The following is a 20,396-nucleotide window of genomic DNA, read 5'->3' as shown; positions in this document are numbered from 1 at the left end:
CCCGCCGGGCCAACCCATTTGACCCACCATTTTTGGCAGACCGGGCGGAGGTTTTCGGCTCGCTACCTTAAGGTGGCCCGTTCCCGCCTAAAAAACGGGGCGGGGTGGGGCAGGGCGGGTTAGCCCGCGAGCTTTTAAATTTTTTATATTTTTTTACTTTTACTGAAAATTGGGCTTGGAATGAGGAGCTCAAATCTCAATCCAGTAATATTTTTCTCTCATATAAAACTTCACGTTTCTTTTTTTGCCAAAATTAGGGTTGTTTGTTTCATTCATTCATTTCATCTGTCGTCGTGCTCCCTTTATGCTAGTATTTATCCTTTTATCTTATATTGTAATGAATTACTTATTAACTTAGTTGATGTTTCTGTTAGTTTAATTAAGGGTAATTGTAAGTGTTAGTTTAATTAAGGGTAATTGTAAGGAATTACTTATTAACTTAATCAATGTTTCTGTTAGTTTAATTATCTTTATTCTCTGCTGCAATCTTCTCTCAACTCTTAATTATCCCTATTTTCTGTTAGTTTAAAAATAGGAGGTAAGAATTTTTAAAAATTGTGAAGTTATAATTCAACCTGCTTAACTTCACAATTTTCTCTCAATGCAATCTGCTAGTATTTTTTTTAACATCAACTAGGAGGTAAGAATTGTGAAGTTATAATTCAAACTATTAAAAAAAAAAGAAAAGTATTTGGCGGGCCGGCCCGCCAACCCGCCAACTCGCCAATAAACGGACGGGCTTGAGTTGTTGAACCCGGACACCTAAGTTGCCCCGTCCCGCCCCGCTTTTGGGCGGGCTTAAACGGGGCGGGCCTAAACAGGGCGGGCATGCCCACTTTGCCACCCTTAAATGTATGCATATATGCTCCAAGTACTAATAAATCACATGACCAAACCAACCAAACAACTTTTCCTCAGGTATATCAAATGAATGCATAACCATGGACATTCAGATACACATTTATGACAATTCCAAAAAATTTGTTGTTTGCATCATACCTCACATCTCACAGCTAAGAGATAACAATATCAAGTTCTGTACAATTTAGTATGAAAAAACCTCCGAATAAATTTGCAGTTAATCGGCTGAAGCCTAAACTCAACTCAAGGAGATGGAAGAATCTCTATGACTATAAGGACCATCAATACTACAAAGTGAAGCATTCTAAATGTTTCTCAAGCTATAACATATCTTCAACCAAAAATCTTACCAGCATCAAGCAAGCATCCCATTGAAGATGTGAATGACATCTCTGGTATACATTCTGCATAATCAGTTTCTGAGAACCCAGACAACCTCCAAAGTGAAAAAACCATTGAAGGACTGAGAATATGGGTTCATAGGGACGCACCAAAACTGAATCAGGTAGCCGGAGCAGCACTACAAGTATATATATGATTAACCAATACCATTACCAGTACCATCTTCGCCTGCTGTTTCATTTGAAGGCACAGAAACATTCTCAGCAGGCCCTCTATCTCCAACTTGTTCAGTCTGTTTCTGCTCCAATTGCTTAGAATCTTGCTCAGGGAAAACCTCAGATTGTAACGATGGGGCGATATTATTTATATGCAGCCATGTCTGTTCCCATAAACTGTTTTCATCTCCACTACTACTGCTTCGTTCCAGTACACGACCTGCTTTCATAACAAGCAAAGTGTTCTTGAGAAGCTCAGGTACAAGCTCTTGAAACTTCTCACTTTTCCTTCCCCTAATTTTCACCTTCATAAATATTTCGAAACGACTTAACACCCCCAACCATAATTTGCTGAAGTCTGTAGATTGTGATAAGTCTTGGAGTAACAACAGGAAAACTTTGGACAAGAGCTTCACGGCAAGAACAAGTGTTCCTTCCATGTTTCGGTAGTCCTTTGGAGAGTGTGTCTGAGAAATTTCAAGTAGGTCATCAAGCACGGTGAAGATCACTTGATCAAAACATTGTAACCACAACTCATGTGGGATATGAATTCCAACTGATCCTGTTAAGCAATTCTGCAACAATAACAACGCATGGTTTCGAACCTCTTCTCTTTGGTCCAAACATAGTTTTTTTAGTCCCTGTACAAGCCTCAACCACATGTCCCCAATATCCTGCAACATCTTTGCCACTTCCTCTTCTTCCATTACTTGCTTAGCATCATTAGTCCACTTCTCAAGACAATTGACAGACCCTGCCAATAGATCAAGTGCCACTACAGACCGCTCGACCTGTCCAACACGAGACTCGGCAAATTGCTTTGCAGCATCTACACAAAGAACAAAATTAGCTGGAAGTATGTGGGCTCCATCTGACATAATGAAAAACAAAGCATCAAATCCAGCCTCGGATGATTCCAAGTGTCTAGCAGTGATGGAAAGCAGTGATGTTATCGTCCGCCATCCTAACTGAGATCTAATGTGAGAAGCATTTGCCTTCACAAGGTTACTAACTTCCTGTGTAATCTGTTCATAGTATGTATCAGCAACCCTTGCATCAAGCTTCAGGACAAGTTGAAGTGACTTCAAAAGCTCATCGGTAATGTTCTCTTTGTAGGGAAGTAAGCGATGGCAAATCCTTAAGAGTCCAAAAACAGCCTTCTCTACCTGTGCACAAGGCATCACAGTTGATTGCACAATATTGGAAATATGCTCATAAACATCTGGCCAAAGAAGTTCAATTCTATCTCTGTTATTCAGAGTGATTGCTACCAGCAACTCCAGGCAGAAAACTGAAGTATCTTCATCCTCAGACCCTTTCTTAGGCTTCACTCCTGCGCTTTTGAGTGCTTTAGCAAGGTGCAATAGAGAATCAGCTTGCAAAAACTTACTCTCAGTAAATATGCTCCCAATGTGACACTTCTGAATTGTTTGAAGAGAACTCTGCTGAGCAGCAAGTTGTTCTTCAGTTGGTTCTGATTTTGTCTCTTCGGCGCCAAGATATAAGAGTTGACTAAACCTGCTGATCAATCCTGAGGATCTCTTTGGAGTATTAACAGAGACAAGCTGAGATGAAGCTAAAGAATTAGCATAACGTTTCCCATTCTCTGTTTCTGTAGAAGGCTCTGACTCTTCGGCTGCATCATTGGCCATTTGAGAAGGAAGAAGACCTAACTTGTGAAATTTCAAGATACAATCGAGAATATCCCTCCACCCTGTGCGGATGTAATCACCATACCGATTCGCAATGGTGAAAACAGTCTCAGTTGCCATTCTTGCTTTTATGTCCTCTCCAAAGGCTAAAATTGACTCCTCGGGAGATAACGGATCCAAAATAGTAACAAACTTACAAAGTGACACAACCAAATCATCTAGTATACTGTCAAGATGATAATAAGCTGATACCTTTGCAACAGCTAAGAATCCATCCATACATGTTTGGTACACCACTTCAGTTTCAGCATTGTCAAATACAACAGAAACGGCAGCAACTGTCGGACCAGACAATATGGCAAACATATCATAATCAAGGTGTGCTTTGCAATCAGAAACAATGAAGGGAGCTGTGCTTTTTGACTTGTGTATGAGATATATCCACCGACTTGGGGTCATTTCAGGAAAAGTAGAACCTTGCTCAGGAGTTGTCCGGATCTCATTTTTACAAATCGAATGAAATAGTCCAGACAGGACTTCTCGGGGTAGATCATTGCCACCATTTATTCGCCTATTATTTCGGACAAAATCTTCTTCTGTCATCTTCTTTTTGACCTGTGAGTTGTGCTGATCTGTATTAAGCATTATAATTGAATATGATAACAAGAGAGCCGCATCCTTGTTAGCTAGGATATGTGGTGACTGCTCATAATATCTCTCTGAGAAAGCTTCAAGCACCCTCTGGATCTTCTGTGATTCTCCGGGCAATCTGAAAGTTTCCAAAAAAATACGCAGGGCTGTATCCAATGCCATGTCATTGAAATCAAATGTTCTAGCAAATTCATGAAGAACCTCAACACAGAATTCATCATGGTTTCCAAGGTAATCACCAATGAGATTCTTATCCAACCCAGTAGTGTATCTGAAAAAGAAGGCAACACTTTGGGGATCAAGTTTCTCGGGCAAAAGATGTGTTCCTTGGAGAAACTGAAGACCTTTCTTAGTATCACGATTAAAATGATCGGCTCCAATCATCAATCTTTTCTTGAATTGCTTTCTTCGACCAACAAAAGGAACCCAATTATTTGGCTCGGTGAAATTTTCACACTTTTCAAGCCAGAATGGAGTATACTCTTCAAGATTCACAATAGAATGTTCTGAACTCAAAGATCCGTTACCTATCCTTTCGGCCATTCCTTGTATGACAGCAATAAGACCGTCCAAAGCAAGAATATTCATGGTAGATAATGGACTGTTCACAGGAAATGCACTCTTGGACAACAAATTAACAATGTCTTCAAAGATATTACTGCAAGTTATGTCACAGTCAAAGTTAGCATACATCTCCACCACAAATGCTTTTTGCCTGCAGAAGTCAACAAGTGCCTCCATGGCTACTTCCTGTTGTTGATATGAAGCCCCGTATTTGCTTTGTGCAAGCCTCAAAATTACACAAGAAAAAAATGCTTCTAGTTGTAACTTGAGTTCTGTACGAAGATGGTGATACAAATTTAAAACAATGCTACTTACCATGGAAAGTACAAGGGGACTCATTGACAAACCAAATTGCATAAGATTGCCGAATAATTCATCCTGAATTAAGCTCAACAACTTAGGGTGTCGGTGAAAGGAAGACCCTCCCAACTCTATGGCCGAATTAATCAAAGTTAAGGCAAAAAGAGGAACGTCTTCATCAAATGCAATTGTGTTTAATCGAGGACTCATTCCCATATGCTCAACAACATTCAAAAGTGAACACATGAAATGAAATATTTCCACCATGCAAGGAATTCCATACGGTTCATTCATGAGCTGTTCATTCGGATCAGTCTCCTTGCCACTGCTTGCAGCAGCGTTTACATCCACTATTATTGCTGCCACATCACTCAAAGTACTGGAAGCAACGCCTGTGGATACAGATTGACTGTCACTTGCAGAAATCAGACTACCATTTTCCAATTGACTGTTTGCAGAATTATGCTCATTTTTTTGCCCATCAATCTGTTCCCAAATTAAAAAACTATCAGTTATTAGATACATATGTTTATGCATATTCTCAGTTGTCAAATTTTGCACATTAGATCAGTTTGCTTCATATATGAAAATTAAAAGATTCCCTTTCAAAATTTGCAGCATTGACTGTAAAAATATCAGTATTTGCATACATCAAGATAACTCTACCTCTAAAAATTACTCTTTAATTTTTTTTTTCCTGTTTATGGAGGTGCAACAGCCAACAAGAAAGTGATGCAGTAAAGGACGGAGTCAATTATATTTATATACAAGTCTCTTAGCATTTTCATGAAATTTCCCTAGATATTTAGGGATTTAATTGAGTGGTTTAGATAGTTTTGGGGTAATTGCAATGAAGTTTAAGTCCTACAGCATACTACATGCAAGGGTGGCACTACCTTATAGGTGAGGAGGCTTTAGCCCCATTGATTTTGCTAAAGAAATTCTTTTTCCTTTCTGCAAGAATGAAGAAATATTAATTTAGCCCTCCTCATCATTAAATCTTTCACAACAGTCCCCCTTGCTAATTTACTCAAAATGTGTCCGACTATGTAAACTAGGGAAGTTGTAGAAATTTCCTCATTTAGGTTTAATATGATGCCTTTAAAAGGGGTTTGATAATTCTAAAAACATGCCCAATAATAAGGGTTGTATTTATTTATTAAAAACGATGCCATAATACCCTCCTTTCATGTTGTAGAATGTCCAAAATAGACCATTTACTTCTAAATATCTTTTAATGATTTGTTTACAGTATTTTGGGTCTACTTTTCCCACTAACTATTGGATTATACTTCATCTAATCAACCCTGCTGATGATTCTACCAGTCTTCTACACACTGTAGTTATCAATCTCAGATAGCAGTCAAACTTGAAAATACTATAGCAGGAATGGTGGATTGCAGGATGACTGTTTTGAATTTTTTAAGGTGTGTATTAAATAATCGATACTATACCCATACAAATTCCGAAGAATAAAAAAAATTACTCAAATCTCATGAAATATTCATAGTTTGACGATAAAGGGTTTTACGTCTTAAGGAAAACATAGAAGTAGTAAATGCCAACATAAGTCAAGGAAACAAACAAGTTTAAGACTGTAATGCGTTTGATCTGCTAAAAAACAGGAGACTGGACTGGACAACTTTTGTTGTACCCTGTTTGATTTGAAACTGGTTATGGGACTTGACAAATTAGGTAGCAAGGGACAGGACAAAAACAAGATTTTTTGTCCCCCCTAAACCACAGGACAACTTTTTGTCCACAGTACAACTATAAAAAATACGAAAATTCGCATTTTATTTTCAAATATAAAAATATTGTCGCCCTATATCTCTCCGGTACAGTTTTGTCCTGTCCCGTATTATCTTGTTCTGTCCTGTGTTGTTCTGTCCAGTTCTTGCTGTTTTACGAATCAAACGCAAGGCTTAAATTAAAATAACTAAACATTAAAAATTAAAATACAAATTTTACTTAAAGAGCATAAAAACACAGCTAATTGAACTTTGAAAAGCAGCTTTTACAACAAAAAATAAATATAAGTAGAAAAACATCGGAGAGGAGGTTTGGGCTGCTGGAAAGGAGGCTAGGATAACCTGGGACATGGCTGCTACAGAGACTTAAGAAATAACAAAGGTTGTTTACACATACTATATACTTTCAAGCCCTTATACTACCATATAGCCCACCTCTAAACCACTCTACTAAACCACCTAGGACAAGACTCCTCTTTAACGATGGAAGCTACCACAATATGCTCTCTGATTATTGCATTTCTGATTCTATTTTGGCCAGTGCAGCCACTAATCCATCATACCTTGCTATCTCTACATCACTGAGGTTACTTTCATGAAACCCTTTACTGCCAAACATCTACTCTCGTATAACAATGCAGGTGTTCTAGTTGTGTGATAAAAATTCTCTGAGCTAGAGCCGTACGCTTCAATCACACATCACACCTAAAGCAATTTTTTTATTTTAGCCATCTTTGGCATGATCCTATGGTTTGGTATCTCCCTCTATCATGATGGACCCAAGGGACTTGATGATAGTATTATATGTTCCCCGATATTTTTCCTCCAAGCGAGTAACGAGTCCCCTGCTAAACTTGCATTTAAAATACTCTGAGTTACCCGGAATCATGTTTTCCAAGGCTTGTCTCCACATCTTTAACTTCTCATTTACTTTTTCTCTTGATTTCCAACTAAAACTATATTATCTGCAGAAAGAAGGCATCATGACACCATCTTTTTTATGTGTTCAGTAATCAAATCTAAAACTATCTTAAATAAGATACAACTTATGTTTACACTTATTAATATACTCCAAAAAAATTCCTTGTTTCCTGGTACATTCTAGAGGATCTACCTAAAAGATTTCTAGGTCTTGATCTAAAACTATAAGTCAATAATTAGCCCCATTCCTACATTTGAAGGGAAATCAGTAAGGCAGGTCTTAGTTCATTTTAGGTCAAACTAAAGACTTAGAAGCTATGCTTTAATCAGCTGATCGAACATTGCATGATATTCTAAACTCCAAAAATATCACCATACAATTTGCAGGGGAATAATAAATTAATGGAAATTAGACAGTTGAATGTCATTAACAATAATGTAAGAAGAGAAAATAAGTTAAGTATAAATGATTTCAGATTTGAAAGCTGAGAATAAGTGAATCAAAACATCATCGAAACAAAACAAAAATATTAGCATAAATTTGAATTGTACACCTAAGGTCCCTATATTTTCTTACAATCATGTTCCTCGCTAACAAGTAGAAACTGATGGAATAGTCACATAAAATTAAAAGACGATTGCAAGCAACAAGACAAAGGTATCACAATATTTATACCTCTTCTTTTAAAGCAGCGCTCCCATTTTCCAATGCATGCTCTGTGACATCTATGTCTTGAAGGTGAGAGAAAATAGACCGAACAAGTTCATGCATTGTGTACCGAGCTATTCTCTGAAGCAACTCACTTTTGGTTCCTGCTTGATGAACTATACGGAAACAAGTGTTTACTATGGTGCAAATATGTTGGTTACTCAGCATTACGGATGCTTTACTTTTCACACATGCCAGAAGAACTTGTAATATTTTCATTAATACCACTTCTTCGGATCCTGGATCGGTCACCTCGAATCTGCAACTTGTGACAGCATCAACTACCAAGTGCATGGCATCCCCAATATTGACAGTGTTTTGATCAATTACATCGAGAGTTAAGATCTTGTAAACAGACGACAGAGCAACACCAGTAATTGGTGCACCAGTTTCATCTGATTGAATCACATCCAGAAAAGGCTGGAGATACAAGACAGGGTTTATGACATGCCACTGACTGTGCCATGAAAAAATTTGCCGCCTTAATGCCTTTAAAGACTGAACAAGGGAGTGCTCCAATTGATCATCATCTGACATATAATGAACACCCCATCTAACATTTCTTCGCATGACTGCCAAAACAGCACCGATTTCTGCATTAATCATGCATGCCACAGTAGTCCTGCTAGGATATCCAGCACCACTCTGCCCAGCTTCCTCTTCCATTGCATTGATACCAGTTTGCATTTGCAATTTCACATTTCCCATTTTGCTAAGCAAACCTGCTTGACAATCACCAATAGAATTTCCCGAAATGAAACACAGCCCAAAGGAAAAAAGCAATTTTGAAACAGACAATCAATACACAGCGATATGGATATCCACATGTCAGAGTAAAGCATACGGAACACACAAAAAATCCAATCTCAACAAAGTTCAAATATGAAACATAGCTTGAGGGTCAACCAAAACTCCAGAGAAATTTGTCAAGGCAGCATATATAAGTTCAAATATGCATACATACGTAGAGATGAAGCAGTGTTGTCAAATAGCAGCTATAGCATAGTGGAGTTTTAACAAACCGCCATTGTTATGCGATATGCGATTTAGAACAAAATACTGTCAAATAGCAGCGAAGAAGTGTAGTGGAATTTGAAAAAAAAGATGTTATTTTCCACAATCTGGCAAAGCTGTTCAAAATTTTAATATGCACAAATAAATCCAACTTCATAATCCATTGAAAACGCGCAAAGATAAACAATCAAAATGAAACCAACACTTCATCCTCTTTCCCAATTGCCATACCATTATTTGACTAACCCAAAATTCACCTTAAATAAGCTACTCTAACCAGCAACTATAACTCACTGATTCCTCCTCCAAAATTCAACCTCAGGTTAAAATTTCTCAAATTAACTTCAACCCCAAAATTAAAATTGCATACAAAAACCCTTAGATCTAGAATAAAAAAGACCACTTTTTGATTAAATCATTTTCATTGCACAGTAACAACCAATCTAATGATCCATTTGAACACGACCCAATTGAAATCAAACTCAAAATTCAATATAAATGGGTCCTAAACAGTATCTTAAACCTTTGATTTCGACACTAACACGAAAAAAAAAAAACGAATATTAAAATTGAAAAATTAAATCTTTATTAAAAAAAAATGGAAATGAAAACAGTAGCAGATGAAGAAGAAGAAGAGGGAAGATTACCGAGATCGTGAGAGTTAGGTCAGAAATCGGAGCTGGTATGTTACATTGAAATCGTGATTTCTGCTACTTCAAATCTAAATCTTCACAACAATGAGTTCTTTTTTCTCACTCTTTTCTAAACACACGACAAATTATGATAAAAATGTCACAAATTTTTTTTCATTGAATTTTGGTTTTTTTTTCCATTTTTTATTAATTATTGTGATCATCACTCCAATAGTCCAATGACATACGATTAGTTTATTTTTGATATTTTCGATAAAAAGTTTATTATTACTTTTTTAACGAAAAAAAGTTTATTATAATTAGGGTAAATAGGGTTTTACGCCCTGCAAAATAAGCCAATTTTGCATTACCCCTGCAAAAAAAACTTGGGATTACCCCTGCAATATGAAAATTCTCTCTTTTTACCCCCTGCTTGACAACTTGACATAGAATCTTTATTTTTTATGAGGTGGCATGCATATGTGGCATTTATTTCATTTTTATTTTTTTAATTTGCACATGTCATTTTTATTATTAAATAAATTGGCGACAAATATTTAAAAAATTTCACTTAATTAGTTTTTAAAAAAATAAAAAATATTGTGTCAAAAAAAAATTATTAAAAATAAAATATGTTAATTCAAAAAGATATGTTAATCCATTGTTTCTAACGCAAAAAAAAAAAAAAAAAAAAACTCACAATCTTTTCCTGTAACATAACACAAATCTTTCTCCTTCTCATTCTTCTCTCAAAACCCAAAATTATTTTTTCTCTAACACAAACTCAGAATCTCAGAATCCTTTTTCTCTAAAATAAAACCTAGAAATCCGCCGAATCACTCCGCCGAATTCGTCGAAACAAATGATTGATGAAGAACAAAGGCAGGAACTAGGAACCGGATTTCCTATAAAGGCAGAAACTGAGTTTTTTAATTTATGGGTTAGGGATTGAATTGATGGGATGAAGAATTGGGAAGAAGAATTATGTTTTTGGGTTAGGAAGAAATTAGGTTGTTGCAAAGGGATGAAGAATAGAAGAACAAAAGAAATTTATGATTATGTTTCTGGGTTTACCGAGATTGATTTTTGGAAGAAAAAAAATTGGGTTCTTTTTGGATTGTTGTTCTTGGTGGTGTTGATGATTTTGTTGATGTTGTTGTTGTTCTTGGTGGTGTTGATGTTGTTGTTCTTGTTGAATGATGAAAGTTATCGTGGTAGGGATGAAGGAGAAATTAGAAAAGAATTTATTATTTTTTTTTTAATTTTTAGTTTATTTAATAATAAAAATGACATGTGCAAATTTAAAAAAAATAAAAAATAAATAAATGCCACATATGCATGCCACCTCATAAAAAATAAAGATTCTATGCCAAGTTGTTAAGCAGGGGGGTAAAAAGAGAGAATCTTCATATTGCAGGGGGTAATCCCAAGTTTTTTTTGCAAGCGGTAATGCAAAATTGGCTTATTTTGCAGGGGGTAAAACCCTATTTACCCTTATTATTATTAGGTGGCGTCTAGGGTGAGGGTTCAATTAAATCTCACATCGGTGCACCACTCCATGAAGGTGGCGTCTAAGGTGAGGGTTCAATTAAATCCCTCACCAGTGTACCACTCCATGAAGGTGTACCACTTCTATCCTCTCTATTTCTCTTTCCACTTTGCCGACCCATCTCAAAAATTCATTCTTTCTCAAAAATTCATCCATTCTCACAAATTTATTCATTCATTTCAAATTCAATGACTTATTTCACTAACAATCCATCCTTCCTGGTTGGTCTCAAAGTTCTTGCAGTTGATCACGACATCGGTGCTCTCTGCACTATACGGGACATATGCAATGGCTTGTGCTATCAAGGTTAATTATTTATCCACACTTTATTGATTCAATTTCTAGTCTAAAGTTTCCATTTTTATTATTTTTTGGTTAAAAGTTTTCAACTTTTTGTTATTATAAAATAAAATTTCTAACTTTACATATTTCTTTCAGTGATCACTTGTTGCACTATTTCTGATGCAAGGAATTACTTGTTCAACCAAAACTTTGATATCATTCTTATTGAAGCTAATATGCCAAGCAATGATACTTTTGATTTTGTTGGACAAATTACTTCACATTTTCCTGTCATCAGTAAGTATTTCTTCTTCATATTTACATTCATTAATTCATTCCTATACATGTGCTTAACAAAGAATGATTCTTTTTCGCAGTGATGTCTCTTGATCCCACGCCTTCTTCCGTTATGGATTCTATTACCCAAGGGGCTTGCGCATTCTGGTCCAAGCCCTTGGATGAGAACCAATTTAAGATCATGTGGCAACATCTTGTACGGAAGGCTTTGAGCGAAACTCCTGAACTTCCTCAAACCTTGGAGGTTAAAGGTGGAAAAAAACGAGGAAGAGAAGATGTTGATTTACCAAAACAACCGCTTCCAAAGAAAAGCCGTTTGTCATGGACACCCGACTTGGACAAACAATTCTTATCGGCTGTGAATCAACTCGGGGTTAATAGTATTAGTATGAATCTTTCCTCAGTCTTTTCTTTTTCATCGCTATTTGTTTGTATTCTCCAAAAACTCAATAATGATAATCAACTTATGTGAATGTTTCTCTCTGTTATTTTTCAGATGCAACACCCAAAAAAATTCTTAAGCTGATGAACTTTCCAGATTTGACAGCAGGGCAAGTAGCTAGCCATTTACAGGTTTGCCTTAGTTTTAATTTCTTTGTTTTTCCTTAAGTGGATGAACTTATGTGTTTTAATGTTTGTTAGTGTTTTGCTTGACTTGAAATTAACATTGTTATTCCCAAGGTTGTCAGAACCGGACCGGTCATCGAACCGGTAAGCTTACCGGTTCAAGGTTCAATTGGTTGGACCGGGGTTCAACCGGGTCGGACCGTTTTTAATTAAATATATATTTTATATTTTTAAATAATATATAAATATGTGATAAATAAAAATTACACAATATTTATATTTTCACACTATTAAAATATCATATACTAAACATTATAAATAATATATAATAATTAAAGTTAAATATCTTTTTAGTCTTACAAAATCATAAATATTCAAGTTTAATTCCTCAATTAGTCAAAAAACAAAAAGTTTAGTCCCTAAAAAAATTTTATGCACTTTTAGTCCTTAAATAATTATATATGAATTAATATTGGTTAGTATGAAAATTTAAAATGTGGGAGCAATATTCTTATATAGATCTTATTAATTAAATTAAAAAACTAAAGATCTTGTAGAACATATAAGTTTTTTTCTATATATATATATATATATATATATATATATATATATATATATATATATACGGAGGCCCAAGCCCATTTATAGTACCGTAACCCTAATATCATTGCAAATGATGAAACCAAGAGGCAGAAACTAAACAAACAGCCGCCATTGCATATTCATCTTCTTTTTTATTAACAATCCTCTAATTTCTCTCATCAATTTGTATATATTCTTATTCTTCTTGAATCAAAAAATTTTCCCTTCATCTTCTTGAAGTCCTACCTAAATAATGTGACTGTTTCTCTATTCCTGTATATGAAAAAACGCAGATATGGATGAAACTGCAGATCTGGTTTTTTTTTTTTATTTTTTACTTTTGTGAAGAAATCATCTTGTTATTATGAATTGATGGATTTTATCTTTCCTTCATTCTTCTTTCTTCTGATTTTTTTTTTCTTCCATATATCTGGTAGTTTGAAACTTATAATCTGGAAACCAAAGGAACGAATTTTGTTGTTAAATGTTGCTGTTGTTTTCAGATTTTTTTTAAAAAAATTAAAAAAAAAATTAAAAAATTAAGAACCGCTAAACCGCCCTGGCCGGTTCACTGGTTTGGCCCGGTTCAGATCCGGTTCGAACGTTTTTTTACCGGTTCTTTTGCTGTCCGTTTTTCACGCCTAACCGAACCGCTGCAACCTCCGGTTCACGGTCCGACCGGTCCGACCGGCCGGTCCGGTCCGGTTCTGAAAACCTTGGTTATTCCAATGTTGTTTGTTTTGCATAAATATAGGAAGTATTTAAAAGGGGAAATAAAAAAATCAAAGTTCAGTAGGCTATCTGCTTTTCAAGGTCATGATGAAATTCCTACACAAGAACAACATTTGACGGAAATTGGTGAATGCGACATTTTTTTTGACCTGTCTGAATTGTTCCCAGATCTTGTCGATAACTTGTAAAATGTTATGTCGTGACTATTTCTGCCTGAAGTAGAAATGAAGGCAGAGAAGGACAAGAATAGAAGTCCACATTAGCAACCTATGTTCTTATCTTTATCATTTGTTTTACATTGTCTTAATGTAATGTACTGTTAGACTGTAGTTAAGCTTTAGGTATTTTAGCCTTTTAGACCTTTGTTTTGAAACAATGTCATATTGTAAAAGGTCGATTTCTATTTTCACTTTTATTGTTCATATTGAATCCATCAATGAAATCTTCTTTTTTACTTGCCTTCCATTAGGATTATAGTGATGTCTTCCATTCTGCATAATTGTGATTCTTACCCAAACTGTTCTGGAAAATCACCGCTCAAGAATGAGAAAATAACATAAGAGCAAGAGAACCAGTTGAGACCATAGAAACCAGCTGCACAAGTAGTGTACACTGTACAATCTCTAAAGTCCATTACATAGATGAAAGATGACTCTCCATTTTGAGACACAATTTGAAAACCATGTTAGTTTTCTGTTATTTAGCACATTGCCACATTTGTAATTATTTGTGTTTTTCACGGTATGAACTTGCTGAAGTGTATGTAGAATAATAATGCAAATTAAGATTCACCTGAAATGTGAAATTTTATTTTTAGGACACAGACAGGAAGAGGAAAAGAAAAACCAAAAATTATGGAAATCCATTTCCGATACATTACCAATAAACAATATCAAGGCCCTACTGACTGAATATTACATAATTTCGGGAAAATGAAAAGAACCTATACAAATAAAACAAGACATAACAATACACAATGGTCATAGACAATACATCAATGCAGATTAGTCTGGCAAGTGTGAATGTTAGAAAACACTTGCCAACCAGAACGTAGATAAGTCAGGAATGTGCGAATTAGTTTGTTAGCAAACACTTAGCAACCACGGGGAGCTCAGCACATATCATCAAATGTGCAGCTCAAAGTAGATGCAATGTCAATGCTTATGCAAGATTGCTGTAGGCTACTTTAATATATATTATGTGCGTGCATGATTTCAAATAGATAAGTCAATCATCAAATATATGCCCTGTATGTAAACAAATAAACATATAGACTCCAAAAGAGCACAAGCTACAACCATATATTCAATTGTGATGAACACAGCTAGGTAAATGAAAAATAATTAAGTCAATGTTAAGTCCCTTCACCTTTCCACAACTAATTGCATGTTTGGTTCTAGTGGTATATAATATTGATTTTTACACTCAAATTTATTTTTCTGGATTTTTTATATTATCCAAATTACCCTTCATTTTAAATTCAAATTTTAAATTCAAATAACACAATGGTTCTTTTTTATTAAGGTCTTCCAACAATCACAATTCTTGCAGAAATTTAAATAAGGTACATTTTTTAATTGCAAAACTTTATTGTCTATAATAGTATATAAAAAGAATATGTGAGTTTGAGCTAGATTTTTTATATTGTCCAAATTACTCTTCATTTTAAATTCAAATTTTAAATTCAAATAACACAATGGTTCTTTTTTATTAAGGTTTCCAACTATCACAATTCTTGCAGAAATTTAAATAAGGTAAATTTTTTAATTGCAAAACTTTATTATCTATAATAGTATATAAAAAGAATATGTGAGTTTGAGCTGAATTTTTTATATTGTCCAAATTACTCTTCATTTTAAATTCAAATTTTAAATTCAAATAACACAATGATTCTTTTTTATTAAGGTTTCCAACTATCACAATTCTTGCAGAAATTTAAATAAGGTACATTTTTTAATTGCAAAACTTTATTAATCTCTGATTTTTAATTAATTTCATAACATAAGAGTTTTTTTTTTTTTTTAATATAAGTTAGACACAAATAAAATGGAATATACCAAAACGTGGGATCACAGTAACCTCTTGAATTTTTGCAACGTGACCATCATTTCTTCTGAATATTTATAAAGCCCGGTACTATTTCTTTGGTATATATCTAATTTTTTTTGTACATTTGTAAGTCTCGTACTATTTTGTTACTTTCTTTTTGTGATTTTTTTTTTCACTGAATCTTTTTGTGAGTTATACAAAACGTGCATAAGTTTCTTCATTAAAACAATAAAATAATCTACATAAAAACGTGCATAATTTCTTCATTAATGTTTTTTTATGCACTAGTTCTGTTTTTTAATTAATTAATTAAAATCTACTACATTGACTTTGTTTCATATTTTCGTATATAAAAAAAAACTTACTACATAGTCATATACTATTATTATGTACTAAGATATTCTTACACGGTCACGTGACCAACGAAATTACATTCTATTACACTTGTAAAAAATATTATATTATTTATTTTTTAAAATATTTATTTTACTTTTCGTGAATATGTCTTAATATATTTTTTTGGTCACGTGACCATTTAAAATATTTCACTATAATTTAGGTGAAGGTTAATATGCACAAGTGTTTTAAGTGATATACGGTACACCACTTATCAATAACCTATAACGAATACGAATTTTACAAAACTCATCGTTTGATTGGAAGTTTATATCATATAGATTATGCATACAAATTTTTTAAAAACTTGAAAATTATTTGATAAGTTATTGAGATCCACCAAAATTAATAGTATTCAATAAAAATTTATAAACAATTAATTTATATGAATAATCTAGAGGATATAAAATCCCACTAGCCATATTACTCCTATTTGCAAATGGGCAATAGTGCTTTACTTGTTGTCACAGAAAGAACGACAGCAACTTTGCATGCATTAAAAACGAGACACTGTTATCACTGTCCTATGCTATGACAGTAAAGAGAGAGGGAGTAACACACAAGAACAAATTCTACCATGTTCAGACAGATCCTTCCATTCATCTCATCACAATTATTTTAGATCCATCTGGTTAAAGTCTTCAAGTCAACTTTCCATTTAAGTGTGCAAATACAACTTCCTTATAATGGAATTAAATGTTTCATTATATATGGGTTTGTCTAATATCAATCGGTTGGTTAATTGGTGCACGATCTACAAGTCGTTAATAATATTATAATAAATATGAATTTTATAAATTTTATCGTTAAAATTAAAAGTTTATATCATATAGATTATTTTTATCAAATTTTAAAGAAATTAAAAATTATTTGATACTCCCTCCGTCCCAAAAAGAATGACCCATTTTGAATATATGCACTATTCATATATATTGTTTTGACCATATTTTTCTACTAATAAATAAAATAAATATTAACATATAAGATGTTGTTAGATTCGTCTCGATGAGTATTTTCAAAATATCAATTTTTTATAATTTTTACTATTATACAATTAAAGATATTAGTCGCCAAAGTTATGCATTGGCATGCGTGTTTCGGTCAACTGGGTCATTCTTTTTGGGACGGAGGGAGTATGTTATTGAGATCCATTAAAATGAATGGTATTTAATAAAAATTCATATACTATTAATCTTGATAGGTCTTAATAACATATCAAATAATTTTCAATTTCTATAAAATTTGACATAGATGATCTATATGTTATATAAACTTTCAATCCAATGATAAATTTTATAAATTTTGTATTCATTATAGTGTTATTCACAAGTTGTACACCGAGCACCGGTTAACTGTTTCACCATATACTTGGCCTCCATTATGTCCTACTTTTCTTTTGAGAAACTAATTTATAACTTTTTGGGAGAACTCTATTATTGTTTTCTCCCAACTAAACTAACAAAGAAACAACAAAAAAAAAAGTTGTTTTAAAAATTGTCACAATATACATGGATGTCAATATGTACCATTTACTCTTTTCTTTTATGTTAACCTTCATTTTTTTTTAATGTTAACCTCTGTTTTTTTATAAGAAGTCAAAGAAATTAAAATAGGTACAAAGAATGCCTAAACATAAAGTACAAACTCGAGTCATATGAAAATAAAGAACAAAGATCAATCTGCCACAATCCCTATACAAACCTTTGGATTGGACAATCAAAAATTTAAATCGAAACAAAATCCTTTTTTTCGCTTTCAACCATCACCAAATATTAATTTTGATATTGTAAATCAATCTATCAGCTGAAATATATTTGTGTTTAAAAACTCTATTATTATGCTATTTTCAAATAAACGAAAGAGTCGCTAACTAGATTGCTTGAAGACATCATCCTAGAAGATTTGCGGAAATCGTGCGCCCCATAAAACTAAGATACCAAATCTATAGCATTATCAGGAAGAATACAAGGAATCTCTTACCAAGAGATAATACCATAACAAGTCGCACCAGAAACATGACAACTCAAGAATAAATAGTTAATATTCTTCACTTCATTACACTCGACCAAGCACAAAATAGAATCATTACGAAGACACGCACAAGCAAATAAGGTAGACTTCGTAGGTAGCCTATCACACAGAAGACTCCATGCAAAAGTAAAACTTTCTTCATAACAAGCTTATTCCAAATGAGATCGCAATGAGTGTTCATCTCTATCAGAGTCAGACTAGTTAAAGCTAGGTATGCACCATGAATTGAATATCATACATCAGGATCTGGCAACCATCACTCATCAGGGATATCCACTCCAACAAAACTTTAGCCAAAACAAAACAACATTCTCCCCACAACTCTTCCTCCTAAGCGAATAAACATCTATGCTACTAATGGTGGTTCTGCAAGTGCACAGAATTGCAACCAAGTAATAAAGTGATAAGTTATCGTTCTTAACAGGGATTGTGACAAAATTACTAGTTTCGCTTAGGAATTTAGAAAGCAAGAGTGCTTTGCATTCGCTTTGTTTGTTTGAAAGAGTTTTGCATTCAAAAGTAAATAATAATAAAGTAAATAAAAGACAGAGAAGTAAAGAGAAATAATGATAAAAAGGTGTGCGAGTAGACACACGGGGTGGTTAAGTGTTTCGAATCTCTCCCTTACTTTTGCTTGGTAACTGGCGTTATACTTTTCTTCATTACTAGTTATAGTCTACCGGATTAATTTCCATTAAAACAAGCTTAGTATTACTATACTTATTTCTATTGCAATCTGACTTAGGTCTAATCAATAAAGCTTCCATAGGTTTAACCTTCGTTATCTCATATCATTACCTTTAACGGGTTCAGCCTCTTAGAGTGCGTCATAACCTTTAGAAGTTTAGTATTTAACAAGTTCTCTACGCCCGCTCGATTTCCTAATATCATTGCAGAATTTAACTACGTGTGATTCTTAATCCTGCCTGAAATTCTGGTACACAGTAGACAAGTGTTGTCCACGATGTTCAGACACTTGTCGTAACACTTGTCTTAGCATTAAGAACAATAAAGCAGAGCATTAAAAACAGATACTGAAAAGCATAAACAACACACATAATTGTTAACCCAGTTCAGCCTAACAGCCTAATCTGGGGGATACCAATCCAGGAGGAAATTCACTATCAGCAGTATTAATTCAGAGCTAAACTCCCCCGTTTACAACTCCTCACTTAATCCCTACCCAATGCAACTTCTACCTAGGATTTCAATAACAACAGAATGGAGACACTCTCCTTGACAAAGATGAAGACACACTTCAATAACATCACCACCTAGGTTCACAATTTGGAGTTGCTTAAAAGCTTCCTCCAATTACAATACTCAACTCATTACCTATAGGTTTCTGAGTGAGGACACGGTGACCATCTCATAACCCGAGTGGTTCACTTTACACCAACTCTACTAGAGAGTGGCTTAAAGACACGAAACCCTTAAAAGACTACATCTTTGATATTCTATTTTAGCTTCAAGTTTCGGTGTATAAAACAGGGTTAGCAGCACCCTTTAAATAGCAGAGCCTCGTGGGCTTTTCACAATGATCCAGCTCCAAGAAATCTTCTAGATGCAAAATATATATTTTTACCAAATCTTTCTTTGCATCAAATATTCCTCCCATAAATATATTTGTTGTAAATATATTTTAAAATTAAATCTTCTAATCTTCTTGAAGCACAAAGATTTATTTGAAATAAATCTTTTATATTTTCTGCAGCAATCTTCACAAGATATATTTTTGAAACAAATATTATATTTTCTAAAAGTTATTTTATTTCTTTAGAAAATAGAACTAGGGTTCAGCTGCCTTCTGAAACACATTGATCACGTGCGCCTTGTTGAGTAAGAAACCACGAAACAATTCTTCAATCAAATCTTCGAAAGATTGAGTAGAAAATAAAAACGCCAGCTGGCGCGAACAATCAGACATACAAGTGTTGTTACATCTGTCTCAACACTTGGTGTACGCACATATAATAGCTCTAGTTCAAAGCTCTCGACCAACACCCGGTACTTGACTTATCACCTAGACACTACCCGTGCAATCCTACCTAAGAACCTCTTAGATAATGAGACCCCGTCCCAAATTCCCTCTAACAACACGTACCATGTTGCTGTCAATAATAACGATCAAGATGGAGACACTCTCCTAGAAACTAGACCACACTCTTGCTTAAAAGCTTTTGAGTGAATCACACACGCAAACTCCGTGCTTCAAAGCTTAGGAGTAGCTTACAATTAACAACCAAAACACAGTCCTAAACTTGCATCAAATTTACACAAGAAAGGCTGACAAAAGACA

At 34.2% G+C, this 20,396-nt stretch overlaps 2 protein-coding genes across 3 annotated transcripts; one reads left to right on the top strand and one right to left on the bottom strand.

Moving 5' to 3' along the window:
* Positions 1–914: 914 nt before the first annotated feature.
* On the bottom strand, positions 915–9,908 carry LOC123882165 (ARF guanine-nucleotide exchange factor GNOM-like). Its single transcript, XM_045930976.1, has 3 exons — positions 9,628–9,908; positions 7,934–8,688; positions 915–5,071 (listed from the first exon to the last, which is right to left on the bottom strand). The coding sequence occupies exons 2-3, from the start codon at positions 8,672–8,674 to the stop codon at positions 1,400–1,402; spliced, it is 4,413 nt and encodes a 1,470-aa protein (XP_045786932.1). The 5' UTR covers positions 8,675–8,688; positions 9,628–9,908; the 3' UTR covers positions 915–1,399.
* A 1,343-nt stretch (positions 9,909–11,251) lies between these two features.
* LOC123882164 (two-component response regulator ARR14-like) lies at positions 11,252–13,933 on the top strand. Of its 2 annotated transcripts, none has more exons than XM_045930975.1 (5): positions 11,252–11,467; positions 11,600–11,740; positions 11,821–12,126; positions 12,237–12,313; positions 13,636–13,933. In XM_045930975.1, the coding sequence occupies exons 1-5, from the start codon at positions 11,350–11,352 to the stop codon at positions 13,807–13,809; spliced, it is 816 nt and encodes a 271-aa protein (XP_045786931.1). In that variant the 5' UTR covers positions 11,252–11,349; the 3' UTR covers positions 13,810–13,933. The 2 variants fall into 2 exon arrangements, 1 of the variants encoding a protein (XP_045786931.1); XR_006799710.1 differs by having other exon boundaries at positions 11,254–11,467; positions 12,237–12,409; positions 13,609–13,933.
* Positions 13,934–20,396: the final 6,463 nt, after the last annotated feature.

The sequence above is a fragment of the Trifolium pratense genome, linkage group LG4 (genome assembly GCF_020283565.1).
Source record: "Trifolium pratense cultivar HEN17-A07 linkage group LG4, ARS_RC_1.1, whole genome shotgun sequence".
NCBI classification, from domain to species: domain Eukaryota; kingdom Viridiplantae; phylum Streptophyta; class Magnoliopsida; order Fabales; family Fabaceae; genus Trifolium; species Trifolium pratense.
This window is presented reverse-complemented; position numbering and strand designations above follow the sequence as displayed.